Source organism: Lissotriton helveticus, chromosome 5_1 (assembly GCF_964261635.1).
Source record: "Lissotriton helveticus chromosome 5_1, aLisHel1.1, whole genome shotgun sequence".
NCBI classification, from domain to species: Eukaryota; Metazoa; Chordata; class Amphibia; order Caudata; family Salamandridae; genus Lissotriton; species Lissotriton helveticus.
In genome coordinates this window covers 619655547-619675796 of record NC_136065.1, presented here as the reverse complement: position 1 = coordinate 619675796, position 20250 = coordinate 619655547, and the positions used below count along the sequence as shown (strand labels likewise).

Here is a 20250-nt window from a genome sequence, read left to right as displayed (position 1 = left end):
ATTGAATCTGTGTTGATCCCATAAAATATGCAAGTTATATTGTATAAAAATCAATTTGACACCACTGTGTTATGCATATATGAAATGTACATTTTTGTAAAATAATTTTAATGTAATTTTAAACCATTGTTTTATCCTGTGATTGAATAGCATACTTTTATGATTTTAAAATAATCGAATAAAGTGGATTTTGACTTGACTTGACTTGACTTGCTACAACCAAGGAACTTGCCATAGGGTTGGAAGACGCAGAGGGTTGTCCGTGAGGTTATAACCTACTATTTGTGAGCTCCCCGGAGGGATACAAAGGCTCCTCTGGGGAACAGTTCCTGACGCAATGGCTGAAATCTGTGGTTCCACCGGAGAGCCTGGCATCATGTTTCGTGGTGGAACTAGGTCACTGGGCCCTGGTGAAGAAGCCACTACCCAGTGCACGATCCCGACCAATCATAGCGACACGCCTATACTACTTAGACCGGGATCCAATCCTGCTTTGTGTCCGGAATCAAGAAAAAATTGTGTATGAATCAGCCCACTTCACGAACTTCACCGATTATACAAAAATGGTCCAGCAACAGAGATGCTCTTTCCTAGTGGCCAAGCAAAAACTGCGAATTCTCAAGCTCCAATTTATGCTGTTATATCCAGCACGGCTGAGGGTAGTGTATAATTCCCAAAGAATACTTTTCAATACTCTGGAGGCAGCCTTCCAGTGGATGGATAAATCCGTGGTGATTAAACAACATACTCCGCCCAGAATGGACTCCGATTCATCACAGAGCAACCAGCACAACTTTCCCAAGAAGTACACTTCCAAGTGCCACAACAAATCTCGATCATCGTGGAGGAGTTCATGCACAGATGGAGATCATTGAAGCTACCGAGGCACTGTCGTCCCATGTGATACTGATACACTGATTACTATATCCCTTTCCAACTTTTTTTTTCTTCTTCAATTTCAAGCTTGTACAGGGATTTCACACTCCATCCTCCTTTGCATGCTTATATTGCATGTGCATGCAGTGTACATTGGGTGGGCCAATTGTGTGTTGGGAGATTGATATGGTTACTAGCCATGGACTGAGCTGGACAGGACACCTGCTTTTAAAGCTGCCACCCAAGAGAGACATTCCTAGGAATCTTTTCTAGAGGTCAAGTTTTTTGGGCGTGTTTCATGGGATTCTTTGATGGTGTTCCTTCACGTTCCCCCAGTTGGGATTCAGTAAGGGTGCATACCATGACAGATGCTTCCAGTTCTGTGAAGTATGGGGAAGGAGGGTGGAGGGGTTGTTTGTTGCATTCATGCTCTATTGGTCATTAAACAGTTGCAGTCCTGTTGTTCACACTACATCTGACATATGCTTAGAGTGGATCCTTCCCTATCAGTGATATACATGACTAACTGCACAACAGAGGGTACAGGGGGTCAACTCCATATAGTAACTTGGAACATGAGGGTGTGCTGAATAAAATTAAATGAGGGGCAGTCCTTCGGCAGGCCAAACACTTGGGGGCCGACTTTACCCTCTTAAAAGAAACCTATCTTATGGGGACAAAAAAACCCTGCCTAGCCTGACTTTTTTCACTCCGGGTTTTCATGGGGCTCCTGGGGCACAGCCATTCTAATCCATCGTAGAGTGCCTTTCACCACCCGGAGGGTGTGGGTGGACACACATGGTCGCTACGTTGTAGTGACAGGTGACCTTCATGGTGAACATCTCACGCTCCTGAGCGTCTATGCCCCCCCTGCAGGGGGCCACCTTTACTGAGGGCTTCCTTTGTTAGTGGGGAGATGCCATGTGGCCTTTGCTTCGTAGGGGGAGACTGGAACGACTTTGTTCAACCCTGGGTAGACATATGGCGACCACGGGGTGGGAGAGACGCCCAACATGACTCTAGGCTGTCCACTCTGAAGACTACCCTGGGATGGGCAGAAACCTGGAGGGCCTATCACCCGGCCGAGAACAGATATACATACTACATGACGGTTCATGGGTCCTTTCCCAGCCTAGATTACCTATTTATCCCTGCCACAAATCTCCACAGAGTGTTATCGCCCCATATTCACCCACAGGGACTTTCCGATCACTCCTCTCTGTCCCTAAAGCTTCATGTTGATGCCAATCACCCTAGATTTCTATGGCGGATGTCACCACGGCATCTCAAGAAGCCAACTTATCGGACCACTATACAAAAAGCGCTAACAGAATACTTTGCTTTCAATACACCCACAGCCTCCACAAAAGTTGTTCTGTGGGAGGTACTTAAGCCAACTATTCGAGGGGAAGAAATTAGCTTCTGGGCGGAAGATCATCGCATAGAACACAGTAACAGGTAAATACCCAAATTGAGAGGCTAGAGGGCAAATGTAGGAAGTCGAACAATAAGGCAGCAAGATTACAGCTTAGTCTGACCCAACAATTATGACCCCATTGATATATTCCATTCTGTGTGGCTTGCCACACTGTCTTCGCCTCGTTAAGTAAGTGCTGCTGATAGAAGTCCAGTCGCATGCTGCACAGGCTAGGTCAAGCTGCGAGGACTGTATCGCCAATACCAGTGGTGCTGGATCAACAGCAGGGGGTTGATTCCGGGGTCGTCGGAAGAAGCCCAATGTTTTGCAGATCATTATAGAGCATTATACACCCCAAATGATCATAAGGTTAGTCCACAAATTCCTCAGAGATATCTTGCCACGACTTTACCAGTAGAGGTGCGTAAACAACCGGAGGAGAAGCATACGGGGGACGAACTGGTGACAGCCCTGGCCGCAATGCATACAGGACGGGCTCCGTCCATCATCTCTTTGTGTTTGCCTTGTTCGCCCTGAGTTGGCAGGGTATGCCCAGACGTTGGTCCCTTGCTCACTTTGCCACTGAATTCAAGGTAGCCTGGCTGATGAAACTGGTCCCAGGATGCTTATTTCCGCTCCAGGGAAGACATGGCTTGGCATTTCGGGCTGGACTGTTCCCACGAGGCACAGGGTCAAGACTGATTTGCATATAGCTGTGTCTGAACTAGGGTGGCAAAGTGAGCTAAAGAACAATGATGGATTCAACCCAGATGTGTGACTTGGGCTGAGTGTCTGAAAATTTTCAGCGCTCCTTCCATCATCTCCTTGTGTTTGCTTTGTACACTGGCTGAAGGCCACTCACACGCAAGTCCAAAACTGGCTGACACACAACCACCTTAAACTCAACAAAGAAAAAACGTAAATCCTCCTTCTGTCCAATCACAGTCAGTCCCCCCCCCCCACCACCGATAAAAGAATGGCTAAATAACCTAGATGTCCTGAAATGCAAATCTAAACATGAGCACTCACACAAAGGCTATAGCAAAGGGTGCCACAATGCAAGCTCTAGTACTATCCAGACTGGACTACGAAAACTACATTCTCACATGCATCCTGAAATCTCGCTTAGCCACTCTGAGATCCACTCATTATGCAGCTGCAAGGATGGTCACAGGAGCAAAGAGATATGACCACATCTCCCCCGTAATGAGTAGTCTAAAGTGGCTACCAATCAAAAAACACTGTTGCTTCAAGTCTGCCTGCATCACCCACAAAGATCTGCACATCCTTAAGGACAAAGTGCAACCCCTTCAGGCCAAGATATAGCCCATCCTGACTGGGGAACCCCCAAGGCACAGATTTAGTTGTGAGAGCCTTCAGAGGCCTAAATGTATGTTACAGGAGATTTTTAAGGGAAATGAAACCATTGTTCCCCTTTAAACTGAGTTGACTTCCAAGAAGTAGCCCAGGAAAATTACCCCAAAGTCGTGTCTCACTGCAGCAAAGCTATCTCCCCATAGACTAATACCTGGTTTCCTTATTACACTTAATGAATTATAAGTTCAGTTTGGGAGCAGATAGACAAATAATTGTTCCACTCATTTGGATTGTAATTTACAATCTTCTTACAATCTTGCCCTTTGTCTCCCCCCCAACAGATAAATTTGAGCCAAACCCAGGGAAAAGGGAAGAACTGGGCAGAACCAATTTAGAGTAAGACAAAGGGTGTGACCCCCACACACAGGCTTGCACTGGTTATAATAGTGGCCGCCTCAGAACCTCTCATCAGAACACTCCTGAACCTGTAAAGACTCAAAAGAAGCAGTGCCCTGCTTTCTGAAGCCTGAAGGAAGACTCACCCTGCTTGCCTTGAACCCAGGGCCCCAGACGTGACTCCAAGGGTCAGTCAGGGGACTCCTGGTTGAGCTAAATGGACACAACAAGATTCCAAAGGCCTTCCCTGCAAATGTCCAGCTGACCAGTACCAACTGGACCTGCATGAACTCTGCTTCTGCCCTGTACTGAAGTGAGTCCTACTCCTCAAGAGGTGCCCTTCCAGTTTCTGGACACTTGGCTGGTGTTACAGTGCACTCTTCCAACCCCACAACTGCAAGAACTGGACTCCAGGTAAAAACCCAGAGGTTCTGGACTCTTCATGTCAAAAAAAGTTCCCCGGTCTCCTTGCAAATGTGAGAGGCCAATGCTGAACCTGTACCCAACTGTTGACACGACCTTCCTGGATACAGACTCACTGGGAATTCTTTGTGTCGTCAGGAAATGCTGGTGCGGTTGTTGAAGTGAAGTACTGAGCAAGGCCTGATACATCAGTAACCCACCATTGACGACCTCTCCGGATTCAACTTACAGCCTGATCTCCGCTAACCTCATAGATGAGTGTTTCTCATATGAAAACTGGACAAAGGTAGAAGGTTAACTTTCCACCAGGTGTATGTGGTCCCTGTACTTCACCCGCTCTCCATCGAGTTTGCCCTGAACGTCATTTTGTTGCCATTTTATTTTCTAAAATTTGCTCTATTTTTCTAAACTAGTTTGGGATTTTTCTTGTGTTGTGATTTCACTTTATTATTATTTGAGTGCTGCATACATACTTTACATATTGCCTCTAAGTTAAGCCTGGCTGCTTTTGTGCCAAGCTAACAGAGGTTAAGCACTGATTTATTTAGTGACTTTTGCGGTTCACACTGACAAGTATTGTTTTTATTATTAAAGTGGCGCTCTCACCCCCCTCAATTAATAATCTGAGTTCTTATAGGTAACTTGCATGAAATGTGTGCACAACTGGGCAGAATTGCATCATTGCAACTGCTGTAACCGAGGGATGAAACTGCTGCAAAACCTGCAAGATATATAGTGACCAGGTTCGATAATAATTATTAGCCTGACCATAAATTATTAAAATCCCTTGTATAGTGATCATCGTTCCTTAATTACGTATAACTCATCACAGACTGTTTGGCACTTTGAGCATTGTTATTAGCAGCACCTCATACCAGTTGCGCAACACCGTGGTTTGCCTTTTGGTCAAGTTTGAACGAACTGCAGATATACATACACATGTACAATCGAGTAGTACCCATACATGCTGGAAGCACTACGGCAAATTACTATTTTATGTATATATTTACAATAAAAAAAATATTAGGAAGTATTAAACAATAAGATAAGAAATTCTGGTGATATTTTCCGTTGTTACACACACATTGTGATGGCCTATTTTGTAGAGATCAGTGATGGGCCCAAAGTTGCAGGAACTGCATCTTCTGAAACACAGGTTTGAGGGGCATATTACCAACAACTAGCGATATTTATCGCTAAATGGGCTTAGCGAGTATTTTTTTAACGCCAAGCATCACCGGATATTATCGCAGAGATAACGTGCTATTAGCGATGTTTATCTCTAAAGCGATAAAATATCCGGCGTTAGCGGCGAAAGGCGTGAATATCGCAGGTAATCCATCGATACTCATGCATTATCGCTAATGAGGACTTAGCCATAATATCCAACTCCCATTGGATATAATGGCTAAGAACTGGTCTGAGTAGGCGTTAGTTTTTGGAGATATTCGCGCTTAGCGCGAATATTTCCAATGCTACGCCTGCCTTGCTAATAGGCGATAGCGACGTTAGCGACTGCTTTCAGTTGCTAACAGGTTGGGTACGCCCACTTTGCATGTCATTAGCGATGAATATCGCTGACATGCAAAGCAGGCCCCAAACCGCTCGCTATCGCCTACAAGCCGTCGCTAACTGCTGTTAGCGACAGCTTGCTACTAGGGCGATAGAATTATCGCCGCTTAGCGGCCGAAAACTGCCGGTAAAGCAGCGATAATCACATATCGCCCGCCTTGGTAATATGCCCCTTAGTCTTTTGTGCATCCAATAATTTCAGTCAGGTACACAATTGTCTGGAAAGCACATGCAGGATTTATTGATACAGCAAATTTCACTTCTAGATAGTCTGGAAGACCTACAAATAATGAAATGTGTACGAGCACCCCTTCAACACAGTCTGTAAAACCTAAGGATTGCTAACTATTTCCTTCCTGAAACTGTGTTGTCAAGAGCACAGTCTGGCAACATTTTGTTCCAAATGTTCCTAAACAGTGAGCCAAATCCCACCCCATGTCTCTTGGAAGAAGTTTGGGGTGCTCACTCATTGTGTCCTGAGGATGGTATTTACTACTCAGTTACAAACTGAATCAACTCTGCTCACTTCCTGTTTTGGAAGATAAGTGAACAAACGTACAGGGAGGTATAGGGAATTGCCTAGGATTGCTCAAATTGGACCACTGTGAACCAGGATACAAGTTTGTCTCCTGGATCCTTTAGTTATAGCACTATATCTAATTGGACTCAGACAACACATTCCTTTACCAGTGTCACATGAATGGCACCACACCAGGTGGACTATTGTTCTATAAAAAGTCAAATACAGATAGTTGAAATTGAAAACAGGATCGAAGAAAACCAGGATGGACATAGCTTAGTCAGAGAGACTTAAAGGGTGTGAATCTCTAAATTCCCAGCTAAAAAAGCATTGATCTGCAGAGTGGAGGGGTGAGATGACCAAGGTTCAGAATGCACTGTTTTTCACAAGGAACATGATTAGAACTGATTTGCGTTAGGTGGAACTCAGTCCAGAGTGGCACTGTGGGCAAATAACCATGGTTTGGAATTCTACCTCAAGCGATTGCCACAGGTTCAACTATTTGCAAGCATTCATCCCATCACCTTTTGAAAGTTTGATTGCTAATTCGACACCTAGAAATGTGAGGCTAGCACAGCTTTCCAAATCTACTTCTGCCAATGTTTGTGAATTCTAAAAAATTTGTACATTTGCACCCATTCAAACAGTGGGTGCAGATGTACTATTTTTTGGTAAACCAGTCACTTTAGGGGCCTGATGTAAAAGATAACTTGCACTGTAGAGTAATGTACACTCACATGTTGTGTCAAAAGTAGTAAACGTACTCAAAAGTGTAAATTATACAAAAGCGTAAGTTACCTTTGTGAATCAGGCTGCATATATTTAAGTTTCCACTGAAATGCTCTCTGTGCATTGAGAACAAGAAAAACTGCACTATTCTACATCTCTGCTATGAGAACCTTTGATGGTAGAGCTGTTGAATCAGTGCATGTAGGCGGAGCCCCACGTTTGCAAGTCCTCGCCTTTTACAAACCATTTTCTCAAATGACTGATGGTTCCATGTACTAGGCCTGAGCTGCAAATAGAGGTGAGCTCACCAGCAAATGAATAGGGTGAGCTGAGCCAGAACCAAGGCAAGGTTCTGAGTTGGGTCTGTGCAGGAGCCAAACCATGAAGAAGTATGACATATATATCTTGCAACATAATGTAAAAATATGATAGTCTGTTCAAAATTCAAGAAAATGTACTTTTTAAAATGCAAACGTGTTTCACCTTAGTACAACAGATTGCATCAGAGCATAGACAGACATTTATTAAAAGTAAGTTTTTAAACATGAATTTAGAAAATATTAATGGCTTGCTCCAAACAACAATGCCATTAGTGAACTAACAAGTCACTGGGCATGTAAACCCTAACTGTGGCCTATCTTCTCATTGTAGATGAAGCAAGATTATAGTCTATTAAATCAATTCATAAAAGCTGCTTTTACAGCACACATGGTGGACTCAAGTATTTAAAAGTGCTCTTAGATGTGATGATAAATTAAAAGGAGGCTCCATGAAATAAAATGCTAGCCTAGGATCACACAATTTGGACATGCAGGCAAGCCGGTTTTGATTCCAGGTTATCTGGTTTCACATATTGAAATTCAGCCACCAGGGGCCCTATTACACATAGGGTGCACTTACACTTTAGACAGATGCCCCAGGCACAAACACGGAAAGTACTCCCTGTTACATTGAATGCACTGCCCTCAGGGCAGCTGTAGAGTCGTGCTGCCCTGAGAGTGGTGCATTCAAGTGAAAACCGAAGTGGCTTTGAAGCAGCAGCTCCGTATTTCTCGTGCAGGCGGCAACCCGTCTGCACTTCTAAGAGGGGTGCGAGATCCCATTGCAGGCAGGTGCAATGAATGACTGCACAAGCCTGCAAGGGGATGCATAGGACCTCTTTCAGAGGGCTGCCATCAGGTGCTCCTCCTGACAACTTCTTTGCCTCTGCGCCCGCGTCTATAATACGTCTTGGGAGCAAAGGGAGTCCCTCATTTGCATGGGGCGAGGCCTCTATGCAAATGAGGGAATACTATCTGGTGATAGCACTGGCGCTATATGTGCACCAGCGCTATCTGTATTAGAGAAAGGGCCGCAAAAGCGACTACGGCCCTTTCTGTAATACCAAAGTGCCCCGGGGCGTGAAACGCGGGTGCACGTGCCCGCTGCACCCCCAGGGCTTTTCCATAATACAGCTCCAAATGTATATTTCTGTGTCTGTCTGTAATGTTTAACAACAGAGGTCACTGTTTTATCTTTAATCCTTGCCACCCAATGAGAAAAACCAACACAGACTTAGTAGACTAGCATCAGGGCTCTCTTACACAACCACCAAGTCATGGATGCATTTATTGCGGGGATGTCCCACCCAGGCACCCCTCCTGAAGCTAGGCCCCTGCACCAAACACAATTTGTAATCATGGGGTAAAAGTAGCTATGAGAATTTAGCCTTCATTTCTATTCAAATGGATTTCGTTTGTATCAGCATATTCTACATAAAGCAAGCCACTTTAAGTTTCTTTAATGATGAACCCCTAGCCACCTATTTTGTAAACGAATAACTCTGAAAACGTTTTTAAATGTGCCATAATGTTACACTTTCCACAGAGCATGTTGATCTCCTTGGGGCTAGTTATATCTCAGAAACTCCTGCAAGTATTTTAAAGGAGGCTGCAGGGTGAAATGCTGTTAATCGGTGAGTGGATTGCAGGGTGATTTTTTTTTGTAAAGGATCCACACGTCTTACACGGAGGTCCTAAAGGTTTTGTTATCACTGCCCTTTCTCACCCCTAGGCTCCTTGCATTCAGCCTCAATTTGATACTGTGACTTTACTACTGCTATTTGTTAATTAGGGCACTTCTCAATTGAGCGTATTGGGGGTGACCTCTATGGGGTTTTGATGAGTGATTGAATTGTGATTACTTTTATACACTAATGAAAATGAAGTAAACTTAAATGCTGCATGTCCTAGTCACCAATAGGTACGTAAACATATGGGGATTTTGATCTCCACTTGAACTTTTATGTTTTTGGGTGTTTACCAGCATTACCAATACTCAGCCTGTAAAGTTGTGAAAGGTGCAGATGGCATATGACAGGTGATGCAGGGACCTATTCCTGCTGTGCAGATTACTACACTTAGGGGCCGATTACGATCTCTGTCGGAAGGGCTCCGAATCGGGTTTGGGATTCAGTGGGTCAGATTCGGAGGCTGAATTTCCGTCCGGTTTGTACACGGGTCTGGACGATGAATACGATGCGAACAAGCGCGAAATCTCCGGCCGAATCGTTTCCGGGTCCGAACCGCTCCGTACGTATCGGCCGTAAGCTAACCGTGGCGCGCAATGGAGGCGAATTCTGACCGAGCCAGTACGATGCGCGATTCGGACAGCCGGATCGAGCCGGAGCTTCCGGCTCGCAATAGCTCCCAGAGCTGGACTTTGGGGGTCCGCATCGGACCCCCTGTTACCCCCAACCTTACGCATCGGACACATGGGGAAACCCATGGGTCTCCCCAACACAGGCATGTTCTGTGCGGATTGCACTGACGCGTACACACTGTAGGGGGCACACTTGTCCGGAACGTACTCATTCAGTCAATGGGAGCCCATGTACACGTTGTCCGACCAGCTCCCATTGACTTCAAGGTGAGTCCGACCGAAACGAGTCCGACAGCATACGGCCGCATCGTACTCGCTCGGTCGGACTGCAGGAGTCAGATCGGTCGGAAAACATTCTGGATCCGGCTCAGTCGGGGTGATTTCCGACCCAGATCGGAATCGGCCCCAGAGTAGAAATCCTCACAGTGCAATGGGTGCCTCCAGCGCTCAAACTTATTTTTTCACAGGGATAAAAAATAAATGATTTCCCCTGAGGAGAAAGCTATTCTTCCACTCCCCACCAAATATGAGGGTGATCCGTTCCCGTTCCCCGTTCTTGAAAGAGATATGAAATTTCTGACCATTTCTTGGCTGGTTAAAGGGGTTGATCGGAGTTTGGGAATGCCTGCTAACATACATGTTCCCAAACGTCCTAGGAAAATCCTCCTTTGGGATGCACATTTCCCCTTTGAATGGAATTGAGTACTCTGGGAGTTTCCACACCTTTCACGGTGAAATCCTCAGTTGTAAAATACATTTACATCACCAGCAATACCAATGTCAATTCCTGACAGGTGTAAAAGAGGTACTTTCTGTCATGAATTTGCGTTTTCTGCCAAAAATACATTTGTGAACATACACTGATGTATTTTGCTATATCTACGTGTAAACGAACGGCTCTTAATGATGTTGTTTTTTTAGATTGAGGAGCAGTTCGAAAAATAGTTTGACTTCTCTGACTGGCTGGCACGTTTGACTTCTCTGACTGGCCTGACTGGCACTATCACGCCGATTGACAAGATACTTTACAAGGCAACTTGGAGTACACACTCAATGAACCAGTACCCAGGTGTCTATAACGATTTTAGGGTACATATTTACAAGGGCTCTATCTCCGCTTTTTTGGCTTACAAAGCCAAAAAAGCGGAGATAAAACCAGCGCCCTATATACAAGAGGGTGCTTACATGCATAATCACATGTTAGCACCCTTTTTTCCAACGCCTCCCTTTGCATCTCCAATGAGATGCAAAGTGGGCGTCACTGGGCGTACCCTGGATGGACTAGCTTGCAAATATCGCTGATGTTCACATCGCAATATTTACAAGGCAGCCCCCATGATTTTAGCACACATTAGATTTTGCCGAAAACGGCTGTTTTTGCCAAAATCTAATGTCTGCTAAAATCCTGACTTAGCTATCCCTAACAGAGGGGGGCGGGGGGTTATGCTGAATCGACCCTGTGGGTCGTATCAGCAAGGTTATCGACCTTTTGCAGGGAACATCACTGGAATACCAGCGATGTTCCCTGCAAAAGGGCGATAACCTCGCTATCTCTGGAATTGTTATCGCCCTGGAGTAACGCGTTGTTAATTACGCGCTACCAGGGTGATAAATTCCAGAGATAGCCTGTAATATTTTAATTATCGCTAAGCATGGCCAGCGATTATTATTGCTGGCCGTTGTTAATATGCCCCTTAATTTGTCCCGCTCCGGTTAGCTCCGTAAGAGGAGAATCATCGTAATTGTTCTGGCGCGTTTTTTCTACATGTCAGATTTCGACGTGAATGAAAGGAAGTGTTAACCATTAAGTCATATTAGGAGACTACAATGGAGATACCTCGGGGGCGTGGCTACGCGGGCGAACGAAATGGCCGCCTGATCGTAGAGCTCCGCCGGGCGAGAAATGACCGGGGCCGTTCGCCACTGATCCGGCGCTGCGCTGAGGACGAATTACGCCTGCAGCCGATCCTTGGAGCCTACTGATGCAGCCTGCCTAATCTGGAGGACGGGGAACAACGTGGAAGGTCGGAACAGCTGAGTGGTGCTGCGGCCGGCTGCGCCTCGCGGGCCGTTACGTTGCAGCTGCGGAGCGCCTGGTGAGTCTCCTGATTGCCCCCTTGCTGTCCCCCTCGGCACTAGGGCCGCTGTAGTTCTCTCCCGGGTCCGCTGCTCGGCCCCGGTGGTCTCCGTGGGTGGAGGTGCGGCCCCTCGGTGCGTGACCGGCACTTGCGGCCTGGTCCGGCCTTGGGAGCCGGGGCCTCGATTTTTGGGGACCGCCGGGTGGGGCGGCGGCGAGCGGGGAGCGCGGGCGGCGGGGTGAGGGGCGCTTGGCGAGGGGTGTGGCCGGCGGGCTTCAGGGCGCTCTGCGAACGGCCTGGCGTCGCTGCACTCGGTGGGGGCCTACCTCCATTGCCCCACCGCTACCGTGCACCCAAGACCTGCGCCTGTCCCCCTGCGGAACTTGGCCTCCTGCTCTCCTGCTGATGCGGTGGCCCTGTTTGTCTGCCGCCTGTACAGCTTCTTGTGACCGACGCTGGCTACCTGACCTGCGAGACCTGGCCCAGCTGAGTTGCCTTTGCCTCGAGGCCTTGCCTACTTGGTCCCCCCACCACACCACCTTTGGCTGCCTGTCTTGGTGGGCCCCTTGATCCGCCGGCTGCTGCCGGGTGGCTGCCGCAGCCGCCTGCTGACCCTACTTCTTGGCCTCTGGCGCACTCCTTCAGCCAGATTCATGCCCTGCTGTCCTGTGTGCAACCGCCCTGGCGACTCGTGGGCTCCCGCAGCGTGAGTCAGCCCTGGGACGGTGGACCGACGAGTACCCCTGCTCTGGTCCCGTCCTACCCGCCTTGCTACTGGGGTGCCCGGACACTGTGCTTGACTCTCTGGGTGCCGCTGTTGTCATAGAGTCCTGTGCCACTGGCGATTTGCCCGCCACTGCTTCCACCATGGTGAAGAAGGATGTTACCCAGAAGCGACTTACCTTCAGTTCAGCACCCGTACGTGCTTCTGCAGCTTCGCCGGCGGCGGAGGTAGACACTGGGGGCCAGTTGGCAGCGAAAGACACTGCGGGTATGGTTGCTGAGATGATGGGTGAGATGAGGGCTGGATTCAAGGCCTTGGATTCTCGTTTTGATACCCTCGAAAAGAAAATGGCGGACATGGGCGCGACGATCCAACTGCACGATAGGCGTCTGGACCTGGCGGAATCCAGAGTTTCCGACCTCGAGGATGGTGCGGCGTCGACGCTGAAAAGGTTGGAACGAGTGGAGAAGATCCTTAAAGACGTCGCAATTAAGAACGAGGATTTAGAGGCGCGCAGCAGGCGCAATAATATCCGAATTATCGGCGTGGCGGAGACGACAGCTACCGGACGCTTTGACACTTTTGTGGAACACCTCCTGATCGAACTTTTTGGCCGAGACACGTTTACCGCTGGCTTCGTGGTTGAGCGCGCTCACAGATCGCTGGGGCCCCGAACTAACCCTGGCCTGCCGCCCCGGCCCATTATTGCCAGGCTTATGAACTTCAGGGACAGAGGTGCGGCGCTGAAGCCTGCCAGGGAGGCGGGCGAGGTTCGGTGGCAGGGAGATGTGCTCTCTTTCTACCCGGACTTCACCATCATGGTCCAAGATGCACGCCGTAAATACACTGGTGTCAAAGCTGCCTTGCGCAAAATGGGATTGCGCTATGGTATGCTGTATCCTGCCAGGCTCCGGGTGGACGTGGACGGCAGGTTTCGCATTTTTGACTCTCCTGCGGAGGCACAGGAATTTTGTCGAGCCTACAAAAACAGGGGGTCCCCTCGACAATCTGATGTTGCTCAACAGTCTCCGCCGCACACTGACTCGCAGGCTAGTGCTGACCTGTTTACCGAAACCGGACAGGGTTGACTTAGCACCTTTCCATCTTCTCGATCCGGAGTGTTTGCCCCAGTAATCTGCATCTGATACTACTGTTCCTATTTTTTTTACTTTTGCAGTGCTTTTTCATACTTGCTGACATTTGAACGTTGCCCCGGTTGTGGTTCTTGCATGGCGGAGCGTCGCCTACCCCCATGGCGCGAGCCGCATTGTTTTTTTCTCTAACATTGTCTTTATTTTACAGGTACATTAGTGGACAACTGTTGTTGTTTGTTGCTCTAGGTTGTTTCCGGAAGGGTGGGTTTAGCCTCCTTGGGCTTGAGGAGTGGCTGGGTGGTGGGTGGTTGGGATGGGCTTGTTTATGCTTTGATCTTGTTGTTTGTGCATTCGCACTGTTTTTCTATCTAAGTGATGCCTTTTTTGCGATAGGGAATGGCAGGTCCGTACACGCATGTTTTCTTACGATTCCACCGAGTTTGAATGGCTAAGTTAGGACAGCAGTCTGGTCCTTCCAGGCTTACCTCCATGTCTTGGAACGTCCGAGGTTTAAATGATACGAGGAAAAGGCGACAGGTTCTAAACTATGCAGCGCGGCATGGGGTGGATGTCCTATTTTTGCAGGAGACACACCTAGTGGATGCTGACTCTTCCTCCTTTGCAAAAAGCTGGGGCGCGCACAGATTTTTTTCTAGCTATAGCAGATATGCAAGGGGGGTTGCAATCCTGATACATCGACGTGTTCCATTCGTGCTCTCAGACAGCATATTGGATGTAGATGGCAGATATGTTGTGGTTACGGGGGTGCTTCTGGGCTTTAAGGTCACCTTTGTTGGAATATATGGCCCCAATTCGGACTCCCCTGCCTTCTTCCGGGGACTTCAGGATGTTCTGCTGAGATTAGACACTGATATGATGATACTGGGGGGTGACTTTAACCTGCTCATGACCCCTGCCAGGGACAGCACCTCCTCTTCCCCGGATTGTAAGCCCCGCTCCCGTGCTGTGCTGGCGGATGTGTGCGCTCATTACTCACTGATTGACATTGAGGCCCGTTTGCATTCCACCTCACCCGTCTACACCCACCACTCGGGGTATCACAACACTAGCACCAGAATAGACTACTGGCTCCTTTCCCCAGGGGTAGCCGGTTGGGTGAGTGACCATTTGACACTCCCGCGCACTCTGTCTGACCACTCTCCCATAGTGCTGACCCTGCTCATCCCCAGGTTGGGAGGGTACGAGAAACAATGGCGTTTTCCTGGCAGGGCGTTAGCTGACCCGGTCTTCAAGGAGGACATTCGCATTGCCATAGAGGAGTACTTTGAGTTAAACGAGGGCACAGTGGAGGCTTGGGCTACATTGTGGGAGGGTTTCAAGGCCACCATCAGGGGGGTTTGCATCAACAAACATGTAGGGGCTTTGCGCGACATCCGTGCCTCCCTGACCCGTATTGAGAAGGACATTGCCGCTTTGGACACTAACACGCTCACTGACACGGATGGTGGGGTAGAGGCAAAGAGGTTGGCACTGCTGCAAGAGTTCAGAGACACTGCAGACAGAGAACTGACATATCTCTGCACACAACACTCGGCTAGGCGGTATGGTGAAGGAGACAGGCCTGGCAAGCTCTTGGCCCATCTGCTTCGTCCCCCCCGCCAGGCTTCATTTATCTCGGACATGGTAGATGATCAGGGAGCTCGTCATCAGACCACCCCTGCCATCTGCGATGCCTTCCTATCCTACTACAAGGACTTGTACACCTCGGGACTATCGGCTGACTGTCGCGACCCTGGCCCCTATATTAACGAAATCTCTATGGTCTTCCTGGAAAAACACATGCAGGACTTTCTGGCGATGCCTATTGAACCGGACAGCGTTGTGGAAGCCATTGATGCATTGAAAGGCTCGTCGGCGCCGGGGCTAGATGGCTTTTCAGCTGACTTCTATAAGGAGTACAAGGAGGAACTGGTACCTCGCCTGATTGAGGTGTATGCGGAGTCACTCGAGACGGGGATTCTGCCACCCACATTGCGGGAGGCCGTTATCATTTTACTCCCCAAACCGGATCGGGACCCCACTAGGTGCGGTTCCTACAGGCCCCTTTCCCTGCTCAATCTTGACTATAAAATTTTGGCGAAAGTCCTTGCCACCCGACTATCTTTACTTATGGAGTCTATCATTTCGCCAGCCCAGTCCGGGTTCGTTCCCCATAGATCCACCTCCTTTAATCTGCGGACGCTGTTTTCTGTTCTTCACAAAATTGAGCCGACTACGCCGGCAGCTGCGGTGTTTTTAGACGCCGAGAAGGCGTTTGACACCTTAGAATGGTCGTTCTTTCTATCTGTCATGCACCGCATGGGCATGCCGTCCTTGTTTGTCTCCACGGTCGAGCTGCTTTATACTGCCCCCAGAGCGAGACTGCGCCTTAATGGCACGCTCTCTGATAGCTTCCCTCTTTCCCGGGGAACCAGGCAGGGATGCCCCCTGTCCCCCCTGTTATATATTCTAGCCATGGACCCTTTGGTACGTCATTTTCAGGAGCGCCACCTGCACCGCGGGCTCCAGTTCCGGACAGGCCCGTTACTCGTCTCCCTCTACGCTGATGATACCATTCTGTATGTCAGGTCTCCGGAGACCAACCTGTCGCCTTTGCTGCTTGAGGTGGAACGCTTTGGGAGGTACTCCGGTCTTCGTATTAATTGGCATAAATCTGAGATCTTTCCGCTCACCCCCTCCACTGCTCGCTAGGACTGCCCGTTCCCGCTGGAATGGAATACAGACTCGGTGAAATATCTGGGTATCCACATTCATCTAGAAACGGTATCCATGATTCGTCTTAACTATGGGCAGGCGTTGGACTTTCTGGAGGATAATATTGCACGTTGGATTCGCCTCCCTATCTCTATGGCCGGCCGTATCGCCATAATTAAAATGATCATTCTTCCCCGCTTTCTGTACTTATTTAATAACATACCGGTCCCGCTCACTCGGATTTTCTTCACGCAGCTCCGCTCATTGTTGTTGCGGTTAGTGTGGGGGGATAAAAGGCCGCGAGTTTCTTGGCGCATTTTAACGCTGCCTTATGAGCGAGGTGGCTTTGGAGTGCCGGACTTTTATATTTATTACCTGGTCGCGCAGTGCGCCTATGCACACCCTTGGTTTCACCCGGACGCTCGGATCCCGTATTTGAGACCTGAAGCAGACTTGGTGCTGCCACTTACCCTCAACTCGATCTTGCCCGGAGGCTTTCCGCGTGACCCCCTTGACATACAAACTGTGTCCACTACATCGTGGGCCTGGATGCAGGTGCGTAGACTGCTCCAGCTGGACATACTGTATTCCCCGGCTCTTCCATTACCTAACCCTCACTGGCTCCCCATCACTGCGGAAGCGGTGGTCTGCAGAACGCTGGCCAAATACCAGCTCACCACAATAGGAGATCTGTTTCCGGACGGACATGTTTTCTCTGTGTCCGAGGATCCACGGTTCACGGACCGGACATTTATGGATTCCTTTGTCCTGACCAGACTGAGGTCCCTGCTTAGAGCGCAGTTTCCGTCGTTCCCATTGCCGCCGGATGAAATGACAGCACTGACTTTTCTACTCCAGTCGCAAACGGGAGCCCATATGGTCTCCAGGTTGTATGGACTTTGTGTGGCGGCCCTCCCGTCTTCGGATGCGAGGGTTCGGGCGGCGTGGGAGCTTGATTTGGGCGGCCCCATCACAGATGCCCAATGGGATGCCTGTTGCCGCTCCACTAAAGAGGTCTCTATTAACAGTAGACATAAACTAATTCATTTCAAATTTTTGAGGCGACTATACTTCACTCCGGCGCTGGCCCACAGAATCGATCCAAACAGACCTCATCACTGCCCTAAATGCAAAGCTCCCCATGCCGATTTTGCACATCTCACATGGACCTGTCCGAAACTGCACACTTACTGGCTACAGGTACACCACATTTTGGGAGACATTCTAGAGTGCGAACTGCAACATAAGCCGGAAATTGCACTGCTTGGCTATGTCGCGGAGTTCCCCCGGGCCACGCGTAAGCTTGCCGCCATAGGTTTCTTGCTGGCGAAAAGGGAAATTGCTTTACTTTGGGGGTCCAGGCGAATCCCTACTTCCGTGAATTGGATGCGCAGCCTTGCCCAATGTAACACCAATAGTGTGGAATATTCCACCCAGATTCCTACAGCATCACGCCCACTTGACATTTGGGGCCCATATCGACAGTATCTTAGCAAGATTACACGGGATACACACTCCCAGGCTGCTAGCTCAATTGTCCCAGAGGGGGTGGGCTAGGTGATTGTAGCTGCACCACCAGTGCGCTGCCTATCGGGGTCTGCAGGGCTTAACGTCCACACACTACTGGAGTGGGTTATGAGTGAGCTGCTGATTTTGGACTGTGTGCTGATTGGGGCCGGAGCGTCTCCCTCTTCAGTTCCCTTGCACGCCTTGCCCCGGATGGGGTGGTTGCTTCGCCCTAGTCCTTACGCTTGTCGTTTTAATTACCCTCGTCTGCCTATGCCTCTGGTTATGCCATCTTACTAGTCACTAGGTGTATTGCTTGCCGCTCTGTCTGTCATGAAGGCTCACTTGTTTTCGTTTTGTTTGTGAAAAGTTGTATCTCTTTATACCGCGTGTGCAATTTTCCTTCAGGTATGGAAAAGTGAAAATAAGAATCTAGAATGTGCTACACTACCTGTAATGTCATTGGTCTAGTCATCCATGTACTTCTTTTGTATAACGATCATTAACGTTTTTATTGTCGACAATTTCTTGTGTATTTGTATGCTTGCACGGACCAATCTGATGCTAATAAAGAGATTTAAAAAAAAAAAAAAACAATGGAGATACCTCCCTAAAAATGTTATTGCAGCGTGACCAGTGAGACGATTGGAATATATTTTATGTTTTATCAATTGGAGTGATCGACACTCAGATGCAGCACCAGTGCGGTGGATAGAAGGATTACGTTGTTGGGAAATTACATACCGAACAATAGAGAGAACTCAAAGTATTTGTTGTCTTGATATAAATGGGCATGCATTAGGCATAACCATCGAAACGCGTCGACGCTGATTAACAACATAATTCGTGAAGCTACTGGACCTGTAGATACTGATATTTATGGTACTTGGTCGTAGTAGAACCAATTGTTACGCGAATATGTCCAACTCAATGACAAATTGTATTGTCTAATATTTGTCTTTCTCTCTATGTGCAATTGATTTATTTTTTGATTTTTTAGGTAATGTGTTTTATACCTGTGCTGTGACACAGTTTTTTAGTGTAAAGCAATTTGTATTTGTGCATAGTTTTATGAAATAAATTGTTTTTTAACCTTAGTTGCCATGAGTATGTAGAATAAAATTGTGCAAATCTAACTTTATGCAGTTGTTCCAGACTCCTATTTTTCTGAACCTTTTTTTGGTTTCTTTTTTATTTCTCGACTTGACGAATGGTGCGCTATTGGTTGGTGAAAAGTTGATTGTTTGTCTGATAGGTAAGAAGAGACTAGTATAAAATTCCTTGTGGCCAAAACATCAATAATATTAGAATTCACTTTAAGCTTGTGTGTGTATCCTTCATTTTGAGGGTATGATGAATAAGGGATAAGACTATTTTTACTTCTTCTTATTGGCACTTTCACGGCTGTTTTACTAAGAATGTGAGTGTTTTAGTAGTTATGGATGCGATTTTATTAAATACGTTTTGTCACATAATAACCTAGAATGCGCCTTCTCTGTCTCTTCCCGTCCCCTCACCATCTCGAAAGGAAGGCCTTCACTAGAACCAACCAACCAATCCATACATACTCAAGGCTGTTCCATGCCTTTACATTAAGTATCCCTCTAACAGAGCCCTGAAGCCTTCTGAAAGAATAACACAAATACACATACTCACCACACGCTACAATCCCATGGTAAACCATGTATCTGTAGCCGGTACCCTTGGGGTCGCATCCTTCCAGCGCTAACTTATCATAACAGCAGTCGTGAGTCCAACAACACCTACAGAATTTAAACAAATACACAAAATGTCACTCTGATAAAGGGATAAGTTCATAACATCACTGTAAGCATCTGCTCCCCCCATTTAGCTTCACTCACCAGTCTGTGTCATCCACCGGCATTCCAGTTCCACCCTTGCCACAGTGGCATCCATATGATGTGTAATACGGAAAAGAGGGCTTCTCAGTAACTTGTGTAATCAGGACACCAAAGTTTAGAAGACTCCCATAGGCCACATGGAAAACTGCAAACAGAAAGAGATGATGAGTGTCTCTGCCAGAAGTGCACTGCTGAAGATGGAGATTGCTGGGGTCTGTTTAGGGAGAGGTTGCAGCTGTTTACAAGGCCACAGGGTAAATAGTGACTTTCCACTGTGATTTTCACATCTGCTGGCTAAATGGCAGAGATTATGCACTATTTGAGCAGCAGCCATGTAACTGGGTAGCATATGTAATTATTTACTCAGCGGTTGAATCAGTA

The 20250-nt window shown here is 47.8% G+C and overlaps 1 protein-coding gene across 1 annotated transcript in view; it reads right to left on the bottom strand.

Annotated features, from left to right (window-relative positions):
* Positions 1-20030, bottom strand: part of LOC144754784 (basic phospholipase A2 homolog) — a 63808-nt gene extending 43778 nt beyond the window's left edge. The window contains exons 1-2 of the mRNA XM_078642990.1: positions 19870-20030; positions 19664-19770 (exon numbers count right to left, since the gene is read on the bottom strand). Coding sequence (XP_078499116.1) covers positions 19664-19770; positions 19870-19892 — 130 coding nt within the window. The 5' untranslated portion in view covers positions 19893-20030. The remainder of the gene's footprint in view (positions 1-19663; positions 19771-19869) is intronic.
* Positions 20031-20250: the final 220 nt, after the last annotated feature.